Here is an 11,675-nt window from a genome sequence, read left to right on the forward strand (position 1 = left end):
ACCCATCACTACACATGTGAGACTAAGCCCCTAAAATTTGAATAATTATCACTTCCAATTCGTCGGTACAGCCAATTCCTCTAATAGGGGGGAGTGGATCCCATCTTGGACAGTGTTTTTGGGTAGGGGATAGGGTGGTCATTTCTGCCTCCATGTGAGGAATTGGAGGGGGCCGTGAATTGAAGGGAATAACGATTCCTAAAATTTCTCACCTCAATCTCCCCAATAAACAAATAGAACTGACCTAATGAATTATGAGAGATTAGAAGGGGATAAAGTGCGACCTCAGAATAGAGATCCTCTCACCACATGTGCCCATCTGCGTTAGAAAACACTCGTTTTTTGATTTATCTATTTTTACCAACATGGAATATCCATTAATCTATCAAGAATGTGAAAGTTTTTATTTATTTAATTTAATTTTTTTGGGTGGACTCTCGTATATTATCTTTGGGAAAATGTTGCATAGTTCCATCAACCCCGAATTTGGTCTTGTTTAATTCTTCAACTTTGAACAAGCGTGGACCAAAGTCATTGCTTCTTTTCCTGGTAGTTGACACGTCTCATTCGTTATATATAATCAAATGAGGGTGTTGAAATTTTTTAAAAATTTATGAGAAATAATAACTTATCTTTATCGTAAAAAACCCACAAAGGTCGTCTACACAAACATCATAAATGACAAAATAAACCTAAAAAGTAAGTAAAACAAATTAAGAAGATAGTAGGGTTGAGCTATGCCCACAATCACTCCCCTTAAGACCATAGATGTCTCGTATGTGCAACAAGATAAATAGACTTTAGAGAGAGAGAAACATGAAGCATGCATTTGGAATTAGCAGCGGTCCTCCTTGAAAGTGAGGTAAACATCTTCAATGGATCTTAAAGGAAAAGAAAGAGAGAGGAAAAGACGCTCATTCATAATTTTCCCATTTTTTTTCACTAAAATTCCCCCCCCCCCCGCCTTTTTTGTTTTTCAGAAAAGCAACAACTTAGCCAATGATGGGGTATAGGGTATCATCATTGTTGTATTTCATTATCTTTGTTTGAAGTTTGAGAATGAAAATTATTATTATTATTATTTAGGGTAAATAACTCATCACCACCTGATTTTCAAATGAAACTCAGATCATCCCCTGATTTTTTTAAAAATTCAAATCACCCCCTAGTTTAGACCTCAATATAACAAATTAATCCCTACTGTTAGTTTTATGTTGTTAAGTGATGATATCAGCCAATTAAATAAATTTAAATCCTTAAACTACCCTTGACCAATGTTGAAGATGAAGGGCAGTATTGTAAATTCAATTCTAATGTTTTAGTCCAAGGATAAAATAGTACTTTTACACCAATAACTAACAGCAGACTAACACCGTAAGTGTAGAGAGGGTGATTTGAGTTTTTCAAAAAACCAGAGGGTGATCTGAGTTTCGTCTAAAAACTAGGAGGTGATGTGTAATTTACCCTATTATTTATATAAATATTGGTCATCCTAATCTGTTACTTTGAGTATATTTTTTACTTATTGCTTTGATCAGTTTTTGAAGTCAAAACAAGGGAGATTCTATGGTACTTTTATGTCACTGCAAGATGACCTTAAATGTCAAGTCTGTGTGCATTTTTCGAATGCATTTCAAGAAATCATGCCAAGTGCAATCTTAATTTTAAAAAGTCCAATATGATACCAAACACTTTAAAGTATAATTGTATAATTCATTCTTTTTAATCATGAATTAGAGTTGAGATCTTCACAAGGTAGAATGCCCAAGACCCACAAAATGTTGAGGTCGAAAAGATAAAATGACAAATATATGTTAAATAAATAATGGATCAAGATATTCAAGATCATGGGTGGTAAGGTTGTGTTGGGTATGATTTTTTGGAATGTATTATCGACCTATAATGCATTCCAAGAGAGCATACCAAATGCAGCTCCAAATCTTTTTGAATTCAATAGACTCGATGTCCAGTCAACTGAGTGGTAAACCAACTATCCTATTTATATAGAAAAATGAGATTTCTAAAAACCCCAAGGGATTAGCGCAGTTGGCTTGGAGGGGACATGAGACTCCGCCTCTGGAAGCGAGGTCTCGTGATCAAACCTTCGCCACTGCATAATTTCTTGGGGCCACCCGCCTGAGGCTCACTAGGGCCCAGAAGCTCCCGATTCGTGCGTGGTGTGGGGGTCATGTACGAGCCCAGGGGGGATTTAGTCGGCCTAAAGTCAGATACCCCTCCTGTCTCCAAAAAAAAATAAAAATCTAAATATCATTTTTTTTACGACTCGGATTCCTAGTTTTAGTAATCGGTATCGTTTTCCATTGGTACCGATTCAAATCTCAAGCGAACTTACCAGTAAAGTTGACTTGTAAGGTGAGAAAATCCAAGACCATATTCAAATCTGTTATGAAATTAGTCCAATATGACTAATATGGGATAGTAACAAAAAATGCATTTTAGAAAGGGCAGCAATAGGGTTGGCTTGGGCTGGGCTTTAAAAAACCCTAGCCCAACCCTAAATCTCCTTAGTTGGGCCCAGGCCCAGGCCCAACCTGACCCTTACTTAGGGAATGAAAAATCCAACCCTGACACACTGGCCCTAATCATGGGGAGGTGTGTAGATGCATGGGCTGGACTGTGCCGGTGAGACAGTTATCAATTTTAGGTAAAATAACACTATAATAAAATGTTTATCTTCATATATAATATAGGGTAAATTACATGTCACCCCCTGATTTTCAATCGAAACTCAGGTCACCCTTTGGTTTTTTGAAAAAACTCAAATTACCCCCTAATTTCGACCCCAAAATATATGACTTTTAAAAGTGAGAAAATATTAATTTTAAATTCATTAGAATTGAACCAAACTCGATCTAGACACAAATTTGTCCAAAGAAAAACCCTAGTTTTCAAATAGTCGATTTGACACTAGATGTTCAAGATCAGATGTTGAATGAAGAATCTCCAACTCTCGCAATGTCGAATAATAGCCATTAAGTGTGGGACAAAGGTGATGAGGACATTAATTATTTTAAGTAGATGGAACAAAGAGAAAAAAGAGTTTTGGGGAGAAATTAAACTTTCAAAATATGTTAGAAGGTCCAAAAGGCTAAGGCAACAAACCCAAAAGAAGAAGCCCAAGACAAGAACCAAGCCCAGTCCAAAAAAAGTTAGACAGGAAGGGGGGAAAATTTTCTTCGCCATGTTAGGGAAATATATGAGCCGTAGTCTTCTTCATTTGTTCGGATACATAGATCCATAACATAGAGATTGGAACAAATCCATGGATTTTAGATTGAAACTTGTCTCCATACACAAACCTAGAACAAGAATGCATAGATCCATAATGTAGATATTGGATGTATCTTTCACCTTTCGTATATTGATGATGATTGGGCTATCGAATCCCTTGTCATAACAATGTGAACCATGCTTAGACTTGAGTCTTCCCCAGCCTTTCGTCACCCTACGAGTCTCTTCTTTGTGGGAGAAAAAGGAAAAAATATGACGAAGGCTGCAGGGACCCAAGACAAGTAATATATAATACTGTCCCAACCCTAAACTCAGTTCTACAGTGAATTGTGTTGGCCTATCTCAGTATGTAACGAATCGAACCGGTTTATGTGTAGACTATTACTAATTGACTAACCCAGTAATTAATTAAGCCCACACAAAAAACTTGTAACATAGTGAACTTCTAGTTGTGCACAACAAATCACCCAAGAGATATTCAACAACAGTTCTTAGTCAAATATAGTGTTCTTGGTCTCTTTCCTTGAACCACTAGTTCTCCATCCTTTATTTCTTCTTCATTTTATGTTTTATATTTCATATATGTTTTGAGTATTAACAATGTTTTTGGTCTTCTTCATTTGAACCACTAGTGTTCCTTTTGCTCTCTATGAGTTGAAATAGCTACTTCAATTTCTATACATGTATACTTGGATAGTTGTATGTGTGTTTACGTTGGTGTATTTTGGGTGGTATTAGTTCAAATTTGAATCTTAGAGAGAGTGTTCTTAAATTTGTAAAAGTGAATGGTATATTGATAAAATTATAGCTTGGAGTTTCAATCCTTCGAGTTGTGCATGCCTCTCCACTTTTGGAATTTTGGGTATTTTGATCCTTATGTAACCCTAGGTTACTTATTTTGACTTCAATTGGTTTGAATAATATTTCTTTTAATTTAGGATGTGAAGCTAGAGGCATCTCATTTTGTCACTTCATAAGCATGCACAACAATATTGATCGAATGCCTTTCGATAGTGGGTGGGATCTCGTTTATAGTTTTGGAGGTATTGTGTGACTCCCAATTCCCAACTAATGATTTCGGGTTCTCTATTGTAACCCCTAAATAGGATTCTTTTCACCTTTCCCTCATGGTTTGTACGCTATTGATCATTAAGGAAAACTATCTTAAAGTAGATGCGAAATTGTTATTAAAAATTATCAAAATACCCTTAGAAATGTTGACCGGACCATGTAAGTGTCAAACAACCACGCTACAAACTTCATGATTAGGTGACTTTTATCATTTAAATTCTTGTATTAAAAAATGGTTTTCAAACAACTTCATCATTTATGTAAGATTTAATTTTTAGTGTCGTAAGATCCACTTTCAAATGGACTTTTCAACATAATTTTTGGCTAAAAAGATTTATACTTTTCAAACCAGCGGATAGTAATTAAAAAAAAAAAGCCTGAAAAATGTGTGGAATGACCCAGACTAGGTTCGGGTCAACCCAATTGCCCTTCATACGGGATAGTTTGCAGCCCATCTGATCTGACACGGAGCAAGCCCATATTGGCGCCGGCTAAGACCCCTATGACGTTGGCCCAAGCCTGCTCCAGGATGTGCTAAACCCATCGGACTCTGGCCCAAAACATATTATTCCACATTTCTTCATTGTTTTGGTTGGTTTTTGGGATTTCTAGAGCTCCGTTTGAGCTCAAATTAGACTCTTTGCAACCATTTTTTAACCTGGAATGAATACTGAACTCTTAGGAAGGTTTTTTGATTGGGTTTTACGTGTTTAAGCATGATCAAACCTCCCTTGGACCCAATTGAACACATCATGCTATGTTTTGAGTCATTGATCTTATATTGGTCTTATCACATCCAATATCCAACAGATTCGGATGAGTTTGGTATCAAAATGAAGCTGGAAGGATAAGATACCTCCTTAGCTATAAAAACCCAAATCCTTACCAAGTTTTGGGGCATCTAAAAATATAGGGAAAGAGATTGCTACCCGGTCACGCAGTGCACACCGCCCCCGCACCCTGACACAGGGACGCACAAAATGATCGTTGCACCCCAAGGAACCCTGGAAATGACCAGAGGTGCGGCGATCATTTCATGAGTTTTTTTTTTTTTTTAAATGCAAATTCTCAAGATTGAGTTGTGCATACTCTCGAGACCACCATACTATCTTGTTTTAAAGCTCTTATGATCATAAATCATAAACATGTCATCAATTATCTATGAATTTCAATTTTTTTAAACTTATATTTACAAAAAATAAGGTGAGAAAATAAAAATATCAGTTGCTTTTTAATAAAATAATTTATATTTTATCATATTAAACATCTAAAGAAATATAAAGAAATCATAACAATAGAAATATAAATCCTCCCAACAATAACCATCCTAAGAGTTTAGCCTTTGAAAAACTAACATTGCATGCTTTAGGAGGTCATCGATTCTACTCCCCTGTCTTCACCCTGTGCCTTTAGTCACACCCTTTTTCCCTGATTCTCCCTCTCAAAAAGAAAAGAAAAAAAAAATCCCATTACTTCCTCCCCACTCTCTAGGGGTTATCAAAGGGATTTTTATCCTCTCAAGTGCAGTTCACTGCCCAGTGCATCTAGGGACCTTTATCCCCTGAGGTTCATTGATCGGTATGGTTGTGCGATTTCTCTCATAGGGGGTGCTGAAATGATCATTCCATCCCTTGACCGAACACATTGTCCGGGTAGGGTCCACTCTCCTCTTGTGAGAGGCACTAGAAAATCACAGACGATAAAAATGGGTGCACCTAGACGATGCACCACACAAGAAGAGTGATGGATTTTTATCCTCTCAAGTGTTGTGTACTACCCAATGGGCCACGTAGGTGCACTAGACCGCACTTGAGACAATAAAGATCCTTGTCAAAGTACCATGGAGCTTTTTATTTTGGGAGAAACCCCCCCCCCCACCCCCCCCACAAAAAAAAAAAAAAAAAAAAAAAAAGAAAAGAAAAGAAAAGGGAAGAAGAAAGTGAAAGGCAATCTGACCAGGCCAGGTCTGAACCCGATGACTTTGATTCTGTCTCAACCAGACCAAAACTGGACTGGACTTGATGCCTGGAGGGCGAGTTGAGGAGTCGCTTTCCTGTCCAACTCTTCTGAATAAAAAAATCTGGGTTTTACAACCCATCTTAACTATAAGTAGTGGGACTTGAGGCAATTCCGATATTTAGCACACCGGCACACCTTCCCCCTATCGCTCGTTTGGGCCTTTTGAGGACTTTTCTGGATTTCTTCCACTGGGACAAATTGGTTGACAAGGTAATCAGCCCTAATCGGTCGATCGATCGATCTATCGTGAAGACGGAGGAGTTCTGGGAGAAGAACCTCGTGGAATCTCCCAGTTCGATTTCGGTAATATTTTTGTCTCTAATTTTATTTTCACCAGTTTTTTTTCTCTTCAATTTCTTATTTGGGAATTTTTGAGTTTTGCTTTCTCGTCAAACTGTACTGAGTCAATAGATCGATTGATTATTGCAAATTTTTGTTGGAAATTTTAGTATTTTTCCCACAATTAACTGGAAATTCTCATTCTATTTTTTTTAGGGCAAATTTTCCCTGTTTCCTTGAAGAGAATCCGAGTCGATCGCTTCGATGACCAAAACCTAGTAATATATATGTTTTGTTAGGGTTTTTGTAGTGCTTAGTTCTCTTTCATTGTTGCAATTGTCTTGCAATGGACGGGAACAAAGACGAGGCTTTGAAGTGCCTGAAAATTGGACAAGAAGCTCTGGAACTCGGTGATCGAACTCGTGCGCTGAAATTTATCACGAAAGCTCGCCGGTTGGATCCGACTCTTCCTGTTGATGATCTCTTATCGAAGCTAGAAGGTAAATCTGGTGATGCTCCGGCTCCGGATTCATCTTCCCCAAATGGTGTTTTCCCGGAAGAAGCAAAGCCTCCGGCTAATTCTTCGGTTAGGCATAGAGGCTCTTCAAACGGGTCTTCGTCGACTTCTTCTGTGTCATACACAGAGGAGCAGATCTCGATAGTCAGACAGATAAAGAGGAAGAAGGAATACTATGATATTTTGGGGGTAGAAAAAGAATGCTCTGTTGAAGACGTCAGGAAGGCATATCGGAAACTGTCTCTGAAAGTTCATCCTGATAAAAACAAAGCTCCTGGTGCTGAGGAAGCATTTAAGGCGGTTTCAAAAGCATTTCAGTGCCTTAGTGATGAAGAGAGCAGGAAAAGGTATGATCTTGTTGGTTCGGATGAAGCCGTGTATGATAGACCCGCAGCTAGGCGAGCACCACAAGGTTTCAACGGTTTCTATGAGGCAGACGTCGATGCAGAGGAGATCTTCAGGAATTTCTTCTTTGGTGGGATGCCTCGGGCAACCACCCAGTTTGGTGGGTTTACTTTTGGTACCGGCACGGGACCAAGTGTACACACGGCCGATCACGGCTCTGGAAACTTCAATATCAGGGCGCTTCTTCAGTTACTGCCCATTCTTCTCCTGCTTCTGCTGAACTTCCTCCCATCTTCAGACCCCATTTATGCTCTATCCCAGTCTTACGCTTATGAACACCGGTTTGTCACTCAAAAGGGTGTCAATTATTTTGTTAGGACGGCAAAATTTGATCAAGAGTACCCTCCTAATAGCCCAGGACGTGTGGAGATAGAACAACAAGTTGAGAGAACCTACAGGTCGAGTCTTTCTCAATATTGCCAAGTTGAGTTGCAGCGGCGCCAGTGGGGTTTCACGATTGAGACACCACATTGTGACAGGTTGAGAGAGTTTCAGGCAATGGCTTGATGTACTTTTCAAGGTCCGGTCCAGTCTTGACTTATTTCTTCCGTTGGGCATTATTACATTTCTTTTCAATGAGTTTAATGAATAACAGCTATTACACAATGTTAACACATTTTGTGGTTTATTTTTGTTATTTTGATCCCTCTGTCCTCTTCCCCCCTTTCATTCTTTTGGGTGCATGGTCGAGAAGAAGAAAATTTTATTTGATTACAGCAACCATCATATCACTGTTTTAGTGCACCCATCTTTGCTGTGCATGGATATGGTGTAGAATTTATGCTTAATGGATCTGTGGATTGCTAAACATCTTATGTTGATTTTGATGAACTGAAACTATGAAGATTGGACATGAAACTTTAGTGTATTATATTCTGTAAAAATATTACATAATAGTGTATCTTGAATGTTGCCTAATGTTACACTCATTCCACTGCTTTCTGGGGCTTTTTTACTGTATATCTTCTTTTGGCATGTTGTACATAGCATGAAGGATGAGCATTGATTTTAGAATCCAAAAAGAAAGGCACTGACATCCATAGATTAGAAAAATTGAAATGGTTACATGGAAAATGTTCCTTTTTCCTTATTTTTTTTTCCCTTTAATCAGTCAACATGACATGAAATATATGAATTAGATAATCAAGGAAAACTCGTCAGGCCGGTTGTGGAGGGTTGCATCTACCAGTTTGGGGTACCCTTTATGGGAGATGCGTCTCTTGTAGACAAGATCATGCCCCTTCATTGAATGGTGTTGGGTCTGAAAATTGATTGGACCAAAAAATCATAGAATGCTTTGAAAAACATATATGGTTTAGACATACATCCATAATAGCTAAGAAATCATAGGTTATATGAACACATAGAACACATGTTGCTTCCAAATGAACATTGGAAACTATACCTAAATAGAAACAGATATCAGTAAAGAACCTCAAGGTAACTTTAAAATTATTGGGATTGACCATTGTATATAGCTAATGCCTTGGCATTAATTGGGAGGTAGGGCCACTGTAAGGTAAGCTTTTGTTGTTCAATGTTGGGCAGTAAAGAAAAAAAAAAACATTTAAATTAACTTAATCTGGCTGAAATGAGGATGTTCCTGTGGATGAGTGGTAAAACTAGAAAAGATAAAATAAAGAATAAACAAATTAGAGCAAAACTTGGTGTTTGTCTGAGGTAGCATGGACATGTGCACGGAGGCCTTTGAATGCTAAAGTACAGAGTAGTGATTGAAGGATCTGAAAGAGCTAGAGGTAGGCCTAAAATAATCATATAATAAGTGGCGAGGAAGGAATGTATAGCTTAGGATTGGAATCTTGTATGGCTTTGAATAGAACTGATTGAAGAAATGGCATCCATCTAGCTGACCCCATTTAGTTGGTATAAGGCTTTGTTGAGTTGAGTTGAAGCAGAAGAAGATTGATTATCACTTTTTATAGGTTATTTTATTTTATTTGCCATTTACCTGTTTGATGGAAGAGACCTTGCAAATACAAGATATTTATGTTTTTAGTTTTTTATGTGTTATTTTGGCTTCAACACTAACATTATATGGAATGGTTGTATGATTTGTGAACATTCTGGACTTGGGTACAGAACTAGAAAGGAATACTTCTGATACTTTTCTCATGGTGCCTTCTTCTCCTAAGAATTGTCATCGGTTTGTCATATGCTTATAAGTTTTCGATATATCATGCCATCTGTATTTTGTGGCTTTGAAGGGGGCTGATTATTTGGTGTCTCCTTTTCCATAAGCCACCATATTACTCGGCATTATACTCTCTTCTATGCTGAATGGTCTTTGTTCTGTTTACCCGAGGAAATCCAATCAAAATGCATTTTGATAATTGTCTGCAATTGTGAGATCAGAGATTTTCCTTTCAACACTCAACTTGTTTAATCAAGAACTTGCTTTCTTTCATGAGTTTAGGGTTTATGCTGTTTCTCTATTTTGCAGATTGATTGAATACTATTTATTTCGAAGACTTGCATTATTAAGATACCATTTGATGTGTGATCAAACTGAAGGAATGAAGAGGAAAGCAAGTTGTTTGATTGCAGAATACACCCCCTTCCTTTTGTGACCTGGTTCTTTTCCCCCTTTTTCCCCTTGAACTCCAGTCGTTATTTATAGGATAGGAAAATTTCTGTTACATATACGATGACTATGGACTATGTACAATAGTTTGTGAATTTCATGTTGCATTGTGGGAAAACATGAATTTATCACCAGTTTAGGTCTTTTCAATTTACATTTCATGCTTTCAGATTTAAATCGGTGCTTGTCGATTACTATTTTATTAGAGAGAGGGGTATTCATTTTGCCTCATTAGAATCTTTGAAAAAACTCCCATTACAATGACAGTATGAGAACCCAAATGAGCAACTTCAAGGTATTGATCACGAGATAAAGATTAAAGATGCATCTGAAACCGCCACATCAAGGTAAGGTGTAGATTATTAGCCCTGCGATTAATATTGTTCATGATCTTAAGAGCATCAATATGACAATGGAAAAAAAAAAGATACTAATTCCTTGAATGCCATAGAAAATAACAGGTGATGGCAAATATGAAAATTTATTACTGAAAAAAAAACAGATAGCTAATATGGAGATGAAGAGCAACTTATATCTCGGTTAATTCAGATGAGAGCAACATATTATTTGTAAAGAGATTAGGAAAACGTCACTGTCCCCAATCTCCAAAACCACATACTAATAGAATACAATTTCACAAAGATTTCTTTTGGAAATAAAAAACATGACATTAAATAGGTCGGAATAGAACCTAAGGCAGATTTAATAAGAATGGATTGACCAGCTTGGGATAGGAGAGGCAGGTTTCAACAAGCAAGTTTTTGTTGAAATCTATGGACAACACCAGTTTTAGTTTTGCATTTTGCTCAATTAACTAATGGGTGGGGGAGGAAAGAGATCCCAAATACGTTTAAGACAAAGGTATTTCTTTCATCCCTAAGGAACAGAAGATATCATGCCTAAGACCTGCAGGGGTATTTTTACTGAAAAAAAAGCCACTTTTTCTTTGATTTACTTGCTGACAAGCAATGACATGAAACAAATGTAGAACCGCTTGGAAAATATTGAGATCATCCAAGTTTAGCACGACAAATAATAAAAGTGTCATCTGCAAAAGGCAGATGAGTAATTTTAGAGGTTGCCCAAGCAATCTTAATCCTCTTAAACAAATTGAGATCTTTATTCACGACAAGGAGTTGTGATAAGTCCTCCATTACTAGGATAAACATGTATGGACTCAAATGACACCCTTGTATAGTAGAAGAAAAATATTAGGCCGGTTTCCATACAAAACCGTGTATGAACATGGTCCAACCATATTGATGGGCAAAAATGGTATTGCGCAATCACCACGTCATACCTTTCCAGTGGCTGAAGTGACGAATGTGTACAAAAATTTTTTCTAAAATAAATTTAATATAAATTAAAAGAAAAGAGAAAAACTCATTTGAACATCTCAGCTTTGATAGAAGTCTACCGACGTGGCCCATCTTCATTGTGCCATATTGAATTATAATTTGGCAATTCTGATCGTTGGATGTATATCATGGTGTGAATTAGCTATATCTCAAATGTCAAACTTTTAGACTA

At 37.3% G+C, this 11,675-nt stretch overlaps 1 protein-coding gene across 4 annotated transcripts; it reads left to right on the top strand.

The window, feature by feature from the left end:
* The first annotated feature begins 6,579 nt into the window (after nucleotides 1–6,579).
* Nucleotides 6,580–10,299, top strand: LOC122650352 (chaperone protein dnaJ 49-like). Of its 4 annotated transcripts, none has more exons than XM_043843759.1 (3): nucleotides 6,580–6,645; nucleotides 6,838–8,063; nucleotides 10,005–10,299. In XM_043843759.1, the coding sequence occupies exon 2, from the start codon at nucleotides 6,968–6,970 to the stop codon at nucleotides 8,048–8,050; it is 1,083 nt and encodes a 360-aa protein (XP_043699694.1). In that variant the 5' UTR covers nucleotides 6,580–6,645; nucleotides 6,838–6,967; the 3' UTR covers nucleotides 8,051–8,063; nucleotides 10,005–10,299. The 4 variants fall into 4 exon arrangements, with proteins under 4 accessions (XP_043699694.1, XP_043699696.1, XP_043699693.1 ...); XM_043843761.1 differs by lacking the exon at nucleotides 10,005–10,299 and adding an exon at nucleotides 8,284–8,367; XM_043843758.1 differs by lacking the exon at nucleotides 10,005–10,299 and having other exon boundaries at nucleotides 6,838–8,367.
* The last annotated feature ends 1,376 nt before the right edge of the window (nucleotides 10,300–11,675 follow it).

The sequence above is a fragment of the Telopea speciosissima genome, chromosome 2 (genome assembly GCF_018873765.1).
Source record: "Telopea speciosissima isolate NSW1024214 ecotype Mountain lineage chromosome 2, Tspe_v1, whole genome shotgun sequence".
NCBI lineage: Eukaryota > Viridiplantae > Streptophyta > Magnoliopsida > Proteales > Proteaceae > Telopea > Telopea speciosissima.

What these genes read in the sequence shown, in the direction of transcription:
- LOC122650352 (XM_043843759.1), top strand. Translation starts at nt 6,968, where the DNA reads ATGGACGGGAACAAAGACGAGGCTTTGAAGTGCCTGAAAATTGGACAA.